Source organism: Pleuronectes platessa, chromosome 24 (assembly GCF_947347685.1).
Source record: "Pleuronectes platessa chromosome 24, fPlePla1.1, whole genome shotgun sequence".
Lineage (NCBI taxonomy): Eukaryota > Metazoa > Chordata > Actinopteri > Pleuronectiformes > Pleuronectidae > Pleuronectes > Pleuronectes platessa.
Genome location: NC_070649.1, coordinates 11,781,413 through 11,800,449, shown reverse-complemented (window position 1 = coordinate 11,800,449; position 19,037 = coordinate 11,781,413). Strand labels below are relative to the sequence as shown.

The following is a 19,037-nucleotide window of genomic DNA, read 5'->3' as shown; positions in this document are numbered from 1 at the left end:
GACGTCGCCGCCACGAGGGCCAGCGATCAGCTCAAGGTTATCTAGAGTCACCAAAGCGGCCGGGGCACCCCGTGAGGAGCACCCCGCATGGGTTTTGGGTCTGATAAATGCACACGTCCCCGGAGGTCAGCGCCCGTTGGCATGTATTAGCTCTGGAATTGCCACAGTTATCCAAGTAACATGAGAGCGATCAAAGGAGCTCTGCTTCGGCTGATCGGCTCGTTGCTCCCTCACTGCGAGCTAAACACTCATCAAAAACACGACTGTTTGCGGGCCTGTCTCCTAAATGGTGGAATGAGCTCCCCATTGACATCCGGACATCAGAAAGTTTACACATCTTCCGCCGAAAACTAAAAACATACCTCTTCCGACTTAACCTTGAATAAAAAATAAAATTAAAAATTAAAAAAAACACACTAACAACTTTTGAAACTAACACTTTAGTAGCACTTAAATGGCACTTACTTATAGCACTTTGTAGTTTTGCTTTATTTTGAAGAAATTGTACTTTCTTGATTCTTGTCGTCCTTGGTATGTACCCTCGGGTTTGAATGCACTTATTGTAAGTCGCTTTGGATAAAAGCGTCAGCTAAATGAAATGTAATGTAATGTAATAACTGATTTAATGAGCCATTCGCAGTTTCACTGTACCGGCCGTGTGTACTTAAACTTGCATGGCTTAATCTTTGAGACAAGCATATGCTACTGGCAGGATCAACCAGGTAGCCCTCTATCAAGCGGAGACAACAACCACCACAGCAGTGAACAACCAACCCACTGTGATGTGTGCTGCGCATCACCGTGAGCCCCAATATGGAGCACTATTTTCGGATAGATAATCAGCTAGGCTCCGGTCTGAGGCTATCCCTGGCTGCGTTTTCATGATGTGTCTGTCTCCCTTCCCTGCAGCAACTCCAGCAGTTGTCTATTAAAAGTTGCTGAAGTCAATGTGCATTTCAGATCATTATATACATATATATGTATAAATAGATAGATAGATACATTTCACTCATCTGACACTTGGAATATTGTCACTCATCTTTTGGAGGAAGATATGAATGAAGCGGTTCAGTTGTTTTGTTTATAGTTTAGCATGTTTTTTTTAAATGTTCAATGTTTTTGTTTATTTGAATTCTTGTTCTTTGTCACCACACTGACTCCAGCAGTCATTTTTCCAGGAATAAAAACACTGTTCCAATTGTATTTGCGTCTTTATTTTAAGAAAAAACATATAAATACATTACAAAACAATGTAAATAATGTAGACATTTCTTCTTTGGCCACAAAACCTCACTTAAAGCTACACAAGCTAGCACAAGTATTAATTCTGTGTAATAAGCTCTCCCAGAGCATCTGGGACTAGCCAAGACACATCTGTAACATTTCACTAGTCCAGGACATGGCCGATGCCCTGTAGGCTTTTGGAGTCCTCATCCCTATCATTCAAGAGTTCCTTTGAAAGAATTAGAGAGCAACACTTCTTGTTTTGGAGAAATCTTCCTGGTTGCAAGGAAAAGAGTCACACGTCTCTTCTCTCCATCCATTTCAAAGGTGCAATGTTTGGGCTTTACATTTGCATTTTTACTACAGTACTTGATCAATATGCCTAGAGGCTGCTTTTTAGAGTGGCATTGACAGCTGCTCACTTGCTGACCATCACTATTTGTGACAACAGCCCTATGGAAGTCACACACCACTTCACCAACACAAAAGCTGCAATTTGCCATGATCCTTGTGCCCGTCCCTTCCGAGTGTTGGATACAAAGTCCTTTCCATTTTTGCTTCTTCACATTTCTCTGCATCCGTTTGCAGTCCATGATGTTAATAGCAGCTCGACGTTCGTTTTACCATCCATGGCTGCTTTTCAACCCATTCTTGGAGATGCTTATGTGTTGGCTGACGCCAAAGGAAATGTGCTGTGAAAAAACAGTTGTGTTAGTCATGAATACATTAATTGACAACTTTGAATTTGTAATTGTTTTTCATGAAAATGACGTAAGATGTGGAAAGAAAATACTCACAGCGAAAAGATTCTTGTCGCATGTTCCACTGCATCTTCTCCCAACGTTCATAAGCCTTTCGCCAAGAAGACTCCTCTACTATAACAGCTCCCGTTTCGGTTTAGGCCCATCCATTGTCACAGGCCACTTTTTAAGTAAGTTGTCAAATGACGGATTCGAATCCGACTTGGCAACAGTAGCAGAACGGGTGGTTCTGCCTGGATTGCTGCTTCCTGTACTCTCCCCGGAAGACTCACAGTCGTTTCCCTCGCCTGAAGGATCGGAGCTGGTTTCATCCCCTGAAGATGACGTTGTCGAAGGAACCATGCCTTTCAAAATGTGTATACCCTTTACAAGCTGTCCAGGTGTGGGGTAGCGGTAATGCTGCTCTGCTACCGCATTTGAATGGGTAAGGTAGCCCGCCACCAATGTTTTTGCAGAATCGCTCATATCCTTGGTGCTCTTCTCAAAGACTCTGCGTACCACCTTGCTGCTCACTGCCGGGACATTGAACTTTTTTTGCAACCGTGCAATGTCATTGGTGGTCCGGTGAACCCCCTTCCCTGTGCTGGAAAGGAAGAATAAATCTTTTGGATCCTCGTCGTCCCCTTCCGGCTCTCTGGAAGACTGGCCGCAACCGTCTGTAGTAGATATCAAACCACTGTTGGACAAAAGAAAGTACATTGATAGGAGAAAAATAAATTAATTATGCTACTTTCAGCTGTAATAGAATTCAGGCAGGAATTGTGGTGAACTTACTTGCTCCTGCTCCTGTGAAAGCGCAAACGAGGCCAGTTGTGTTGCTGCAGTCTTGTGCTCCTTTACCGCAATCACCCAACGTGGATGACCTGTCTCCGGTGAAAGTTCTTTGAACCTTGATAACCACTCACTCACAGTCATGTTTTCCACCACACTCGGCCGTTGCATGTGTCCTAGAACCACAACAGCCTCAAGGTAGTACAACACAATCTGGTTATCGCTCGAATCCAATGTGGCAGGATCCTCTTCAGACAGTGCATCCAAACATGCCAAGAATCTATCCTTGGCCTCCACCAAAACAGCATGACAGTCTTGTGTTGACAACTGATTTTCGTTCAGCATCCACTCATGCCTGTGAGAAAAAAAAAGGTGTGATATGAGACATATGACTTATGAAGTCAGAAGTGAAACTCAGTTAATGGCACCAGTATCAAATGTGATAACAAATCACATTGCAGCAGGCAGAGAAAAGATTACCAGGTATTGACCATTTATATGGGTACAATGAAACAAACCTTTGGTTGAGGATCTCCTTCCTTGCTTGCTTGCCCAGTATCGGCATCATCTGGCTGAGGAGCTGAGTGAAACATTTGGCCTCTTCATGGAGCTGCTTATCCGTATTTATCAGGTTGGTTGTGTCCGTGTGGAATTTCAGGAATCTTTTCAAGCTCTTGAGGTAATTTATCTGTGTTCTATTCTTCAGAGTAGCAGAGGTTTTAGTGAGGAACGTTTTGACTTTTTCTTTCTCATAAACAAACTGCAAGGAAACGTCCTCTTTGTTAGCAAAATATAGATACCGAGAGACGTTTTCAACCTGAAAATAAAAGACATCATGTTCAGTGACCTTCTAGCAATGACTGTTTTGCTTCATATAAATGCGTATAAAGGTTCTCAGAAAAAGTGTTAAACATTTATTGGTCCTTACCTCCTGTTTGTAATTTCGAATCTTTTTGTCTTTTTTCAGGTCTATGGCAAAATCTTTGAGAAGTGGGTGGCTCAGAGGATGTCTGTCGTAAAGGCCTTTCTCATACATTTCTTGCTTGCTTGCTTTTTTGAGCAAACTTTCTTGTTCGAGTGCCAACAGGGGCCTCGTCAGCCATGTCACCCCCTTCATTGTTAGAAGTCGGTCTAGTGGATGGTCCAGCTTTAGCATCTGTATTGGATAGTGTCTGAGCAGCTAAAGGCTCAGCATTGGCCTGAGAGTCGGGTATGCCACGTATAACCATGTGTCGATTTTTCAGCTCCTCAACCAGTCTGTCAATAAGAAAACAAGATATTTGAAAATATCAGTATATACAAATTCTTATCAAAAAAAAAGGAGCAAGATAACGTTCTGGAAGCCACTTACCTTTGGATTGGATCTTCATTTGACATGATTTCAGTGAGGTTTGAATAATTGAAAATTCTGCCTTCCTTAAGGATCTCGCTTGCTTCTTTCTTGGCATTTTCAACAATGGCTTGTATATCTTCCCTCGAGCCATCTTTCATGCATACCCTCGTCAAATGGACAGACAGGATATCTTGTGTTTTGGAACAAGCAGGACATAGCAAATAGTGCCTGTTTGGAGCTTTCCTTGTAAAAGAAAAGAAAAGGCATGATTAACTTTTTTTAGTTTAACTCTACAGGCTATAAATAATTCCAAACATGTATTTATAAAACAGAAAAACATTAAAAATTCCTTACCGTGGAGCCATTTGTCAAACTGAGATAGGTCAGTGAAGATGAAGCAATAACAATTGGTTTTGTTTGTATCCAGCAGTTGAGGGGAGGCTCTCCAGAGTGAATTACAGCTGGAAAGCCCAATACTTATACACAGATGAGACAGGGAATGTTGATGGGTGGAGCTACAACAAAATACTGGGTGCAAACAAAGGTGGCCTGCTTTTCATATCAAATAAAAGTGATAATTCTTAAGAGAACCCTCAAACAAAGGGTGCATGGTATTCCCTTAAAATAAACACTTTTTTTGAGAATCTTCTGAATACAAACAAACAAATGTCAAAGATCAAGGTCTCTCAGGTAGAAAGACCTTCTCTTGCATATGTCCATTCTTTCCAGGCTCAAAATTGTTTTTCTGTAAAGTTTCATCAAACACTGTGAGCCACACAGCCCCCACCCTGAGTGCTCACCCAGGGTCATTCACACACAGTCATTGCCACAACAGAAGTGTGAAGTGAGTTACACATCCTTTGTTATTGTTAATGACCCCGCCTTTCACAAAAAGCACAGCACAACACGCCCGCCGGTCCAACAACATTCCTCCAGCCAAGAAATATGAATGGAACTGAGGAATTATATCTATCAAGCTACCCCAAAGAGAAACACTTATTTATAAACTTTTCAAAATTAATTCCCCTGTTTGAGGAAACTTTACAGAAAAACTATTTTGAGCCTGGAAAGAATGGACATATGCAAGAGAAGGTTTGATTTGAATAGCAGGCCACCCTAGCAGGGTTCAATGGTGGATCGCATACACTAACCAACCAGCACCCAGTATTTTGTTGTAGCTCCACCCATCAACATTCCCTGTCCCATCTGTGTATAAGTATTGGGCTTTCCAGCTGTAATTCACTCTGGAGAACCTTTCCTCAACTGCTGGACTGGAGAATCATCCCTCAACTGCTGGATACAAACAAAACCAATTGTTATTGCTTCATCTTCACTGACCTATCTCAGTTTGACAAATGGCTCCAAGGTAAGAAATATTTAAAGTTTTCCTTAATAGCATTGATACAGTGGTGGGAGGTAGATTACTTAAGTAGATTTTTCACATATCTGTACTTTACTTGAGTATTTATTTTCCTGACGACTTTTTACTTTCACATTAGAAAATTTGTACATAAATTTCTGTACTCTCTATTTATCTATTCTCATAACTGGACGTGTCCAGTGATTTTTTTCCTAGCACTGTGCAGGTTGTTAACCAAAGAGGAAAACTATCCTATTTTTTGTGCCTAGAACTTGTTTCCTTTAGCTGACTTATCACAAGGGGTATTGTGTATCACTCCTGCTACTGATTAGAAAACGAAAACGTCCATTTATAGTGATATTTACAGAATTGTTTAGCAGTTACACTGTGGTCTATTAGTGGTCTTAGGCAGACACAAGAGACAATTGTTTATTACTATGTTCGTTCTTTGTTGTCCCTAGAAGTTCAGATGCACTAGTCTATTACTATTTGAACCTCAGGTACGATATCTGTACTTTCACTCAAGTATGGCATTCAAGTACTTTATACACCACTGATGTATTACCATGTGTAACCATTGTACAACTTTTGTTGTAATGACGTATGGATTAATGTATTTATTTTCTTTTTCCAGGAAATCAAGCAGACACTGGCTCCTCTGTCCAGTTTGTATGAAGACCCAAGAATCCCTAAGCTGTCACCTGCGCAGATCATGCATGAAGGAATCAGAAGAATCAGACAGAGAAGAGGTGGTTGAAAAGGCCAAGAGTGACGTGTTGGACCTCCTGAAGACTGGACGGGCTTTTAGCTATCAAGTTCTTAGCCGCATTGTCTCATCTTCAAATCCACTCAAAAGACTGATTGTGGAGCTGAAAAGTCATCACTTGTTTGTGACCGGAGAGCCTACACCTTTGCCCCAAGGGAATCAAAGGTTGGTCGCAGAAACTGGTGAGCCATCCGGAGAGGCAGGGTCATCTGACGTGGAATCTGCCAGCAGCGGTGAACTGTTTCAATGTAACCGGGAAACAGCTTACAAGGCCAGAACCTCATTGAAGAAAGCGAACGAAATGGGGATTCTGGAAAAGCATTCTATAGATCATCCACTGCTTCAGGGCTTTGCCGAACACCTACGGGTCAATTTGGAAAATACGAGGTACAAACAGGAGGTTGAGACTGTTTCTCGGTACCTTTATTATGCCAACCCTGTCGAACCATCCTTGAAGTTTGTCAGGGACAGAGAGAAGCTCTTAAGCTACACAAGAAAACAGTCGGAGGCAAACTACAGGGCAAAGACTTCAGTCAATTACCTAAAGTGCTTGAAAAGGTTGGTACTTTTGTTTTATTATGATGTCAACAGTTTACACTATACACATAAATACTTGTTATTGCATGTACATAACTTAACTTAAATCCATCTCCTTCCTCCTTACAGATTCTTGGATTACAACACTGCATTGACCAATCTGAGAAAGGATGACAAGGCGCTCTACAATGACTGCGTTGATTTCGTGGATTACATTGGCTCTGTGCAGAGTATGCTCTCTAAGCAAGTGAGCAAAGAGATTGTATCCAAGAGGCATGCCATGTTAATGGATAAAGATGTTCTTAGTCCTCGTGACTGCTGGGCCATTTTTGAGAAAGCTGAGGAAGGATTTTTGAACATCATGAATCAACTTGGTGACAGCTCTACCCCCCCCCTGGCGGCTTCTCAGTGCATATTTGTGCTGTACTATCTGGAGGCAATCGTCATACTGAAGCACTGCCAAAGGCCATGTGTGGTGGAGAACATGAAGGTGAGTGTTACTGTCCTCTATTGATAGATTTCCCTTGACAGTTTAGCCATTACATTTACTAATCAATGGCATATCCTCATTTTCTACAGGTCGCCGAATGGCTTGGGCGGAAACAAGAAGCGGAACATACAATCATATATGCAGCAAATTTTGCGGTTGGAATTGCCCTGTCGAAGCAGGAGGAGGAGTGGTTTGAAAAGTACTACACAAGAGTGCGACCACAACACCTTGCTGCCAAAGGGAAACGCAAGCGGGACGAACGGAATGACAAGGATGGTGATGAATTCTTCTTTGTCTCCTCAACGGGGAAGAAAATCAACAACCCAACCTCTGACCTGGACCGCCTGCATGAAAAGCACAACCTCCCCCATGTGAACAGCCAGACTGTGCGGAGAACATTTGAGACGGAAGCTAACCACTTGGATGAGCCAAAGAAGGCATTGGTGGCTGGCTACCTGGCCCATTCTGTCCACACAGCTGCAAAACACTATCGATTGAAAAATCGGCGGGCAGTTGTGGAGGGCGCTGATCTATTGGCCAAGATGGTTGAGGTGTCAAGGTGAGCATATTTTATATTTGTCAAGACAATGCCAACATAGTCAAGCACACCATTATCTATAATGAACGCACTTGTTTTTCTTCTAATCTCACTATTTTTCATTTTTATGTAGTGCCAGGCCTTCCGGAGAAGGCAACAGTCATGAGCCGTTTGGAGAAGGGCCTATTCATCCGTCTGATGAGTCTTCCAACCATGGTGACCATTGTGCTGACCTTTCATTGAAACAGCCAGTGATACATTTGCACAAGCTTCCAGGGGAAAATGAAAAGGTCAGGTTCCATGAGGCACTCAATCAACTCCTGAAAAAACACCCTGTTACACTGAGTGGGAAACAGCCACAAGTGAAAGAGCGCAGGAATGTCTCTCAAGACTGGGAGCAGAAGCTTTACACACGCTGGAGGGCGATTCAATTTGAAAAGCGTGTAAACCATACCCGTGGTGAGTACTTATTATTTAATTTTTGAGTATGTATTATTATTTATTTATATTTAACATTACTTTCAAGTAAGACTGATCGCACAAATCAAAGATTTCAATTATTGTATTCATGACTAACAAAACTTGTTATTTATTTTTGACAGAACAATTCAGTCGGCGTATGCCAGCCAAAGACCGAGTCGACGCATGGGTACGAAAGCAGGGATGGAAGGGGATGACTGCCAACATAGGCAGTGCAGTTATCGACAACTGGGCACCATCTGGATCTGTTGACCGTATCATGGACAGCAAACAGATCCAGACAATGGTGAAAACACAGCAGTGGAAAGGACTTTACATTCAGGATTTCAACGAAAGGGGCAGAGGGATCATTACGACCCGCACATTTGAGGCTGGTGAGGTTGTCTGCGACTACCATGGAACTGTTGTTAGCAGAAAGAAGGGCGAGAAAATTAACAAAATCACCAATGAAAAGGAGACTGGCTATATCTTCTTTTTCTGGAACAGCAAAGGACAGGCAATGTGCATTGATGCCCACTCAGAGACTTGTCATTGCCACCCTGGGATGCAGACGGTTGGCAGGCTGATCAATCACTCCAAAAGAAAATCCAACATAAGGCCCATGCATTTTGCTGTTGACATGGATGGAGAAGAAAAGGATATCATCCTTTTCCTCGCAAACAGGACTTTACTGGTGGATGAGGAAGTTATGTTTGACTATGGAGTCAACAAGAACTCTTTTAACAGAGAGGGTGCAAGTTGTGAATGGCTCGACGACTAGCAAATATTGTCTCTGTACTTTTAAAACACAATTACAGTAAAGTGTTTTGATGCTAATACAAATAATTTGCTGTACTCTTCATCTTCTCATAATATTTCAACTCATTTTAAGCATTCAGTATGGGGGGCCTGGCTGGCAGGGGGGCATTGTTGCAGACACCTGAGTGTTCATGTCACTTTCCTGCTTATTTATTTAATTTTCAAGAATAAAAACAGTGTTCCAACTGTATATACGTCTTTACGTCTTTATTTTAAGAAAAAAAATGTTTTCCATTATTGTACAATACAAAACAGTGTAAATAATGTCGACATTTATAATTTATTTTTTACATTTGCATACACACTGTTCGCCATGTCCTGAAGAGGGATTTTCTTTTAAATGGAAAAATAACATTAATTTCGGTAAGTTAACTTTCTGGGAAGATGTGAGTGACCCAGACTCGTGACCTCAGATGCTTTTTTCTATTTTTAAACATTAATTCTAGAATTTCATCACTTGTGATGAAAAATCCACAGTGGGTTGACTCCCACTTCATGCCCAGAAAAGTGCACTAAAATCGGCCTGGGAAGAGGGGCTGAAACCCTGGAACTGGCAGGCAACCCCCGTATATAATTAAATTCACTCCTAGGAAGTTTTAAGACTAAAAAAAGTGGTGCTCAGAGCAAAGAGACAACTGAGCAGTGATGGACAGGAATGTTTGTATTAATTAATTTATTGTTTTCTGTTTCAAACATTTTAATCAACATGGATGTTTTTAAAGTTGGGGTTTTAAACGTGAACGGTGCAAGAGATAAAAAGAAAATAACTTGTATTTATGAAACTATGAAAATGAAAAAAATTGATGTAATGTTTTTACAAGAAACGCATAGTGATTTTAATGGATGGTGTCTTACATCATGGTGTGAGACTTGCTTCATGGTGTAATCATACCTTCTTTTTGGGCCAAGGCAAAACACCCACACTCTCTTGGATCTCCTCAGATTGTATAAATAGTTCAGCTTTGCAACCGGTACATTTGGTATAGGCATAGGCGCGGAGGCATAGAAATGTTCCAGCTGAGAAATCAAAGGAATCTTAAACATCATAGCAATCAATGACACTGTGACATTAAAGCCAACTGACTACAAAATAGAATTACTTGACTAAGGAAATCCTTTGTAGTTTAAAAACTTTCTCCCAAATTGATTTTATTCGTTTGAAGGAGTTTCCATTTACTTAAATTGTACTGGATTCGGCTACAATGCTTTTTACCCCTAAAACTCCAAATGGGATCTACATTTGACTGTTTTTATTCCAGAAAAATATTTTATAAGTATTTACACAAGCGTGCGGCCAGTGCGTCAAGGCCTGGTGCAAAGCGGGAGGGAGGAGGAGAAAACAAAGGAGCGGAGGAAAGTGCAGAGCAAGGGGAGAAAATAACTGAACGAAAGACAAAAAAACAGAACGAAAAAAGCACGGACTGCGGAGAACGGGACAGCACGGCGCGGCAGTCAGCTGCCGAGCTTAGCTCCGTAAGAGAAACACAGAGCGGCGCGACTTCGACAGACTGCAGACCAGGCCCTAGATCCAAAAGCACTCGACTCAGAATCAGACAAGGACTTGGCGATGAAAATGACACAAATAAGGAGAAGACAAAACACGGAGAGGCAGCACAGAATTAACAAGAAGAGTAAATCTAAGAACAAAAAATGAAAATCAGGATAATGGCAACCGTCACCTCATTTAATGCCCAAAGGCTACGCAAGAAAAGGAAAAGACAACAAATATTGGAAATTATCAAATATGGCATATTATGTGTACAGGAAACACTGGGTAGAGGAGTGTATGAGGGAGATCGAGAAGGAGTGGATGGGAGGCCAGGCCGGCCCTAGCACATTTGGCGCTCTAGGCAAGCTTCACTCCTGGCGCCCCTCCCCCAAAAAAACCCAATATTTTTTCGAAACGATTTCCACGAAAACTTAATGTAAAATTATTTCTTTCTTTGTCGAAGTTGCTTGGACACACATACTCTAACCATAAGCCTCAATGTGCTAGCATGTTCTGACAACACCAAGGAGCCAGTACCACTTCCGTTTTTACGATTTTTGGCAAATTTTACCCTAATGTTAGATTTATTTTTTTAATGTCAAACTATTGGTTGGAGATATATGTTGCGGTGCCGAAGATTGATACCAAAGCAACTAAGTATATCTGTAGAATACAGCATGAATGCAGCAGCAGTAACGACACAGAGCCTTCAGTTCCTCATCTGGACTGCATCTTATTCAAATTAAACACAATTTCAAGTACAAGCCTTTCTCTGATTGTAACTGCATTTTAAAGTGCATAAAACATACATTCAATTATTATGGTGTCTCTTTACTTCAAGAATCTTAACAGATTCAAAAGTATCTGTGGACACTGCTGGCGAAACTGGAGACAACTTAAGCTCTTTAACCAGCTCCAGTTCAACCTCACGCAGCCTAGTAATTACCTTTAATGTCCAAACTCCCATTCTTTCTCCCTGGCATTAATTCACTCTTCATGGGCACGTGCTTCACTTTCCTGTTTCTTCTGTTCAAATGTTATGTCACCAAAGTCAGAAAGGAAAAAACTTGTACTGCCCTTTAACCTTGATCTGGCAGCTACTTCCTCTTCAGCAACAACCTCATCTCTGGAACAAATAGAAGGGGGAAACACCAACCTGTCCTAACTGGGCCTTTGAAGTGGAGTGCATTACTTCCTTGCGAACCGTTTTTGGAAGCTCTATTTAGTAATGCTCTGCAATTTTTAGCAACTGCTCCCTGGTACATTTTCCTAGCACCTCCACACTTGGAAACCGCACAAAATCCTCCATGGTAGCCATCTTTTCAAAAGAACCAACCCAGATAACCTTTTCATATATACATATATATATATATATGTATATATATATCTCTCTCATCACCTTTCCCCTGACTATCTGTCTAACCAATGCTAACTACCTTCTCTAGATCCTAGTCTTCATGCATTTCATGACAGGTGTTTTAAACACAAAACCAATGACCAGGTAAAGCCCCAGCTATGCTGTTACAGACGGACAGAACAGGGGAAAGAAAGAGAGAGAGAAAAAAGGTTAAAACAGGAGTTAGAGGAAGAGGAGAAGAATGCTGGGGATGGGGTAATTATGACAGAGGGATGCATAAGGATGAAATATGAACTAAAGGAGATAGAACAGAGAATGTGAAAAGGTGCAATAATTAGAAGTAAGGCGAGGTATGCAATAGAGGGTACAAAATGTACAGGGTATTTATTGGGATAGAGAAGACAAGGCAGGAGAAATTATTTTGAGCAAGTGGAGGGAAAAATAACTAACCTTGTAGAGATAGTGGAAAGAGTTGAAGAACTTTAGAGAGAGTTATTTAAGAAAGAAGAGGTAGATGTGGAGAGTAGCAGACAGGTGATAGACAAGATGGAGGCTAGACTGAGCGATGAGAATAAAAGGTGTGCGAAGGAGAGATAAGTAATGGAGAGCCAATGACTGGATGTGGCTATTGAATTTAACTTTTAAATATCTCGTCCCATCTGCCACATTAGTTCCAGGCCACATCCTCCTCTTTATCGGAGATACTGCCGAGACTCCCCAGCCCAGGAGTTTATCTAGTATCATACTGTCCTTGATGAAAAATGGCAGATTGATAAATTATACCACCAGCTCATCATTAACTAGCTCTCTAGCATGCACCCTCGTTTCTCCAATTTTAAACCCATCCATGAGCCTCTCATTCCCTTTCGGGTGACTCATGGTCATCTCATATTTGTTTTCCGTCCATGTGTCTACACGCCAGCAGCCCTCCACACAGCTCCCTCACACACCTCATCAGCTCCATCGCCGTTGCTTCATCCTCGCCTTCCATCTCTACCATTACAGTTAGCTCCCTCTCATTCCTCTCATTGTTTGTGCAGCTCTTGCTCTGCCTTGAACTCCGTGCCTCTCCCGCTATCACCTCCGTGGGTCACCGCGTTTCCACTCACCCGCTCCGTGCTTGCCTCCGCCATTGTCGCGAGGTACACTTCCAAACAGGCTCAGATACCCCTGCACAGTGCGTCACTGCCGTAAGGGGACACACACACACACACTAAACAAGACAATCACAACGCTAACGTCCGGTTGGATTTACACATAAGATGAAGAATAGGTAGAAGTAGATCGAGTAGAAGAAAAAAGCTGGGATGTGGTGGTAGATCTGGTGAAGGGGAGAGCCCAGTGTGCAGCCCTCTTAAATACTGGTCAGCACAGGTGTGCCATATCACTGCTGACTACTAAGATCTGACTCCGCCTACAGGAACCTGAAACACACACAAGCACAACACCACAGCAGGACAACTCCAGGGTTGTCACACAATATTATGATAAAATTGCACCTTAACGTCTCTTTTCGGAACATTTCCTCTGATTTATTTACATGTATAAATAGGTATTGTGGGTGGAGTCATTCGTTTACAGACATTAAAGTGCATCAAATTGCAAGGCAAAAATTAAATCTCAAAATATCAAACTGTCTTGGGTTGCATTTTGTTCGGACACAGATAAAAATGACTTGTGCAAAGTTTTGGGCAAATTCATTGAGATTTAGAGGTGGAACATAACATGTGAAAAATATGAAAATGAGCTGTTTTAGGTGTTTTCCTAGGTAATTAAAAAAAAACGCAAGAAATTGTTTTTGAGAACCTTTATTTTCAATAGAAAAACATTTATTTATTGAAGAACAAAATGAACAACATTGAAATTGAGTCCTAGTCCTGGTCTAGCTTGCGAGCGCAAGCTAGACCAGGTTAGTTGGCTGTTTAGACCGGTCATGCTTAACTGCCTGCAGTACATTCTGCAGGTGCTCCTCGCTCCTGGCTGCTGCCACAAAGTCTGATGTGAGTTTGACGCCACGCCCGGCACAGTCATTCACAACATTGATGGCACGTACATTCACAGCATTCTGGGTTGGCGAGGTCAGCAAAGCTGGTGGTCGGTGAGAGGGTTGGGAACTTCAGCTTGCTGAAGCCAGTGCCAAAGCAGAGCTGTGGGGCTCGCATGGGGAGGTCAGCCGGCTTGTGCTCCTAGATGGCATCTGCAAGTGCGCGCCGCTCGCCAACTGGCACCTTGGTGCTGAAGAGTGTTAGGGGCAGCATCTCGCCTGTCAGGTACCATAGGTGCCGCTCCAGTGCCGTGATCGCTGATTCTGCAATGCGCTCGTCAACAGACTTGTACGCGTACAGGTGGTGGTAGAGTGTGAGGTCATTCCATGCGGCATCTACGGGCATGTCACAGGTCAGCCACCACGTTGCGTAGATGTGCGTAATGAAGTTGGCAAACGTCGGAATCTTCCGCACCTGCTGCCACGTTGTGATGGTCCCCTGAGGAAGCAACGCAATGTGCTGCTCCATCAAGGCCTGCTTGAGAGTGTAGAGCAGCTTGGCCATCCACCGCGCCTTGTGCAGTGCTCCTGGCCGTTGGAAGGTAACTGGAGTGTGTGCTGCACCGTCTGCACCCAGATACACAAGACACAGCTGCATGAACTCGCAGTAGTCGCCTCGCTTGTAGTCGAGCACTCCTGCGGTGCACGCAATGAGTTCAGCACGCAACTTGCCCAGGAACGGTGGTTTGGCCTCGTCAGGAATGTAGCGGGACAATGGGCTGCGCTCCTTATGTGGCACCAGATCCCAGTTGTCCCGGAGCCATGTAAACAATGTAAAATCTGGCGAATGGGACGTCTCCACCTTGAGGTCGGTGAAAATGTGGCTTAGGAGCACCTCCCCTCTGTGGTGCCGGCGTCCGGACCAGAGCAGTGGTCGACCCAGTGAGAGCTGGCTGAAGATGAACTTTTTACGTAGCTGGCTGATGGTCAATCTCATCCTCTTCTTAAAACTCACTGTCAGACTCTGAATTGATAGAAACAGGATCTTCATATTCTCTAATCTCTTCCCCTTCATTGTCTTAGGTAGACTGACATGAGTGTGTTAAATTTCTAATTAGGTTCAAGAAATAGACCTCAACACTGATGAAAAACCTTGTTTCATATTCGTTTTTTCCAATCATATCTTGATTGTAATTGATGTTTCTTTGTTTAATTGCATTTTATCACAAAAAACGAAAAGCACTTTTATTCATAAATATGATTTAACAGGGGTAAATAACAAATATTAACCATATATACTGTTTATATTGCTTGTAATTGGGATAAGTTAACATCTGTTATGTATTTTTACATATATTGCTGTAGCTGTATTGATTGAAAGACCGAATAATGCGGTGGGTCCACCAGACCCGCGAACATTGGCTGAGTGACCAAAACACAAACACCACAGAAGGGTTAATACCTTACTCTCCCCTTGACACATTGCAAGACACTTTCCTTTTAACTCATTCTAGTTCTAGTCTCTTGTGTGCCTCGTGTTACATAAGGCCTCCTTTTAACTCATTATACCTATAGATATCTCTACACTCTTTAATTATAACTTGACAGAAAATAAAACACAATGCACTGCAATAACGGGAGTGAATACTTGTGGCTTCAAAATAGGTTGGAAGAACACAACAAATGTCAAGAATAGAATAAGGCCCATAGGACAGGCCAAAATGATCTCCAAAACCTTTAGTTAGCTAGCCTTAGCTAACGATGAGGTAGCATAGCTAAGTTATGCTAGCTATCGATAGCTAGCTAGTAAACTGTGTGTCGTTCCACCTCTAGATCACCACGTATCGCAAATTTTTTTTGCATTTATTGTTTTTGCATGGATGGTAACACTTTGAGCACCCAGACAGATCAATATGCTGGAACTCTGTTTTTTGATGCACCCTAACTGACATACCACCCTGAACACGCCCATTGAGGTCGTCACAGTGAGATGGCAAGAGCAGTGAAAAAAGCCAAACTTAAGTGTCTGTTTCACAAGTAAAATAAGTTTTTACGTCAATGTATTGTCAGTTTTTCGTTTGTTCGAAAAGTAGAGTTTATTATTTTCAACAATCCCCTGACATATCTTGCTGTTTGGGGGAAATTTCGATTTTTTTGTTTAACCTCGAAAGACGGACAGCATGGCAACAAACGAGAAGGAGCAGACAGACGTAAAAACAATCAGGGACAGAGCAAGAGGAGGAGATGAAAGAAGTGAAGTGAAGGACGGACAACAAGAGAACAGACAGGAAAATGCCAGTGAGAGGGCACAGGGACCAAACACTTCCACCGCTGGTCAAACGAGGCACAGAGGGAAAATAGGCAGAGAGGAGCAACGAGGGGAGAGAACAGGGGGTCTCATTTATAACCGTTGCGGGGGCTGAAACGTTCGTACGCCACTTCTCAAGCAAACGTTGCGTATTTCAACGCAAACTCTGACCCATGCGTACGAACGTTTTGGAGACGGGAAAGTGGCGACACAGACGTGAGGTGGTGAACTGAAGTCAGATTATTGATCCACTTCATCATTTACATTAAAACCAACAGTTTAATTTTGCTCGCGCGACATGTCTGTTCCACTCGAACCTTTTAATTTAAACATAACTTGCAGCAAATTACGTTTAGATTCCATTTAACCGTGGAGTTACGGAGCCGAGTCATTCACAGGTTTTAATAATATCTTCAAACACTGCGTGTATCATCAAATCACTGCAGTGAACGTGACTGTGCCATCAGGCTCACAGAGCGCACTGGACATCACTTACAGGAAATGAAGAAACTTTCCAAATAATATCCCAGAGGAGGTGAGGATCCACAGATGTGAGGGAATCGGTCCGGTGCTCTAAATAAATAAATACTACCGTGACAGTGGCAAGGGGCGTGCGAATGGAAGGATGAGGAAGAAGAGAGGGTTCAGCGATGTCTGATCAGCTGATATAGAATCTATTGATCTGTGATCTGTGATCTTTTTTTTTAACTTCATGCTCCGTTCTTTCTCTCGTCTTCACTCACACCCGTTCTCCGCAGTCCGTGCTGTTTTCGTTCTGTTTTTTTCTGTCTTTCGTTGGGTTATTTCCACCCCTTGCTCCCTTGTTAGCAAGCTGACTCCCAGCTCTGCACTTTCCTCCAGCAATCCCCTTGAAAAGTTTCTCCTTAGATGTATGTTAGTTTCCTCTGATCTGGCCTGGCTATGATTTGGCCTGAGTCATCAAAGCACACTGTTTGAAGTTTTTTGTTTGATCTGAATTAAACTGTAAAATGTGCCAGGTTTTCTTTATGTAAAAGTTAATTTAAGACAGAATTAGAGTTTTAAACGTAAATATAAGCATGTACATATCAAGTTTTGCTAAGATATCTTATAATTATTTCAGAGGAGCGTGACTCTGGATCAGTTCAACCAAGAGCTCAACTTGTTTTCTGAGCTTTCGACCACTTCTCAGGGTCTTCTTCAATGAACTCAAATAGCTTTGGCCTCATCAGGTGAGCTAAGATTTTAATGTTGGTCTTGAGATAGTATATTTTAATTAAAAGCTGAAAAATGTACTTAGTGTTTTAATCATAAAGCTGAGAAAAACACCACCTGGAAAACCCCTCTACTCCCTTTTAGTACATTTAACTTTCCCTCTGATGGTGTAGCAGTGTCTGATGACAGTTCATCAATAATTTAGTTTAATGACAGCCACTGATCAAGTTGATGCAGCTACAGAGCTCATTTCTATGACTCAAACGAGTAGCTGCAATAAAACAGGAGAAGCTGAGCTACTGGAAAACAAAGCTTAGGACAGAACATGGAGGAGAGTTCATCTGGTAGTGGACTTTACTCCGGTTCACATCATTTGGAGAGCAGCTCCATCTTTTGGCTGCCTGAGGTTACTACAGTACAGTATGGTTACATGATGTGAGGCCGGAATTGTCATTTTTCTAAGCAGCTGTCACTTTTATATTTAGCAAGGAAAGACACGAGGTAGCTACGATAAATATAACAACAAAGGCACACTCTTTAAAAAGTATGGTATATAATATAATGACGATATCGCTGAACATCATGTTATATGATGCATGTGTGTAAGTAGGAGTAGGCTACTCCTTCACAGAGTCTAAAGCTATGTTTTATAATAAAAGAGCCTTTTACCAGGATGGACATGTTTCACAGTGAGGACAGCTCACTTTTTCTTGGCTGCTGCCTTCTTCGCTTTAGGTTTGGCGACCTTCTTCGCGGGGGCTTTCTTGGCAGCAGGGGCCTTCTTCACCACCTTCTTGGGGCTCTTCACCACCTTCTTGGGGCTCTTGGTGGGCTTCTTGGCCGCTGCTGGTTTAGCCACCTTCTTCGGGGACTTTTTAGCGGCTGCTGGCTTCTTGGCTGCCGCTGACTTGGGCTTTTTAGCCACTGCGGGTTTCTTGGCGGCGGGCTTCTTCGCTTTGGGAGCGGCCTTCTTCACTGCCTCTTTCTTGCTCATCTTGAACGAGCCGGTGGCACCGGTTCCCTTGGTCTGGACCAGGGTCCCGCTGACCACCAGCTTCTTGATGGTGGTGTTGACGCGGGAATTGTTCTTCTCCACATCGTAGCCTCCGGCAGCCAGAGCCTTCTTGAGGGCGGACACTGACGTGCCACTGCGCTCCTTGGACGCGGACACGGCCTTCACGATGAGCTCACTGACGCTGGGGCCGGCGGTCTTCGGTTTCACGACCTTTCTTTTGGCCGCTTTAACCTTGGCGGCAGCTAGAGCTGGAGCGATTTCTGCCATCTTTCTCTTTGCGTTTAGATCAACGACGAACTATCGGAGTGAGTTACCGGACTGATGAAGAGTCCTGATCTGGAGGCGGTATTGAACACACCATGAGAACCGTGGAGACTCAGTCGAGCAGTGGCTCCCGTGTGCAGTGTGAACGCAGAGACACTTGTGTTTTCTCTTCACTGATAAACGAGTGAAAACTCAGTGGGTGAGCGGTGCTGGAGGCTGACAGTGAGGAAGCAGGTAGCGGACTTATTGGTTTTCATGTTGAACTCATGAAGAGCTCTGATGCTCTCTGCATTTGGTCGGTGGAGCCTCCAGACACGACCGGTTCATCGCGGTGAGCAGCGCTGCTCAGCGACTTTTCCCACTAGTTT

At 42.9% G+C, this 19,037-nt stretch overlaps 3 protein-coding genes across 3 annotated transcripts in view; 2 read left to right on the top strand and 1 right to left on the bottom strand.

The window, feature by feature from the left end:
- LOC128431094 (uncharacterized) overlaps positions 1-19,037 on the top strand; it is an 870,493-nt gene that overhangs the window by 408,032 nt on the left and 443,424 nt on the right. The window lies entirely within an intron of this gene.
- LOC128431084 (uncharacterized) lies at positions 5,307-9,137 on the top strand. The gene is made up of 6 exons (XM_053417304.1): positions 5,307-5,455; positions 6,084-6,773; positions 6,882-7,242; positions 7,332-7,801; positions 7,914-8,239; positions 8,383-9,137. Exons 1-6 carry the CDS (start codon positions 5,445-5,447, stop codon positions 9,018-9,020), a joined length of 2,496 nt encoding a protein of 831 aa, XP_053273279.1. The 5' UTR covers positions 5,307-5,444; the 3' UTR covers positions 9,021-9,137.
- On the bottom strand, positions 18,091-18,672 carry LOC128431101 (histone H1-like). The gene has a single exon (XM_053417328.1). It carries the CDS (start codon positions 18,670-18,672, stop codon positions 18,091-18,093), a length of 582 nt encoding a protein of 193 aa, XP_053273303.1.

Coding starts and splice junctions, on each gene's coding strand:
- LOC128431084 (XM_053417304.1), top strand. Junction 7,243..7,331: donor GTGTGGTGGAGAACATGAAG/GTGAGTGTTACT, acceptor CATTTTCTACAG/GTCGCCGAATGGCTTGGGCG. Junction 7,802..7,913: donor AAGATGGTTGAGGTGTCAAG/GTGAGCATATTT, acceptor ATTTTTATGTAG/TGCCAGGCCTTCCGGAGAAG.
- LOC128431101 (XM_053417328.1), bottom strand. CDS start 18,672: ATGGCAGAAATCGCTCCAGCTCTAGCTGCCGCCAAGGTTAAAGCGGCC.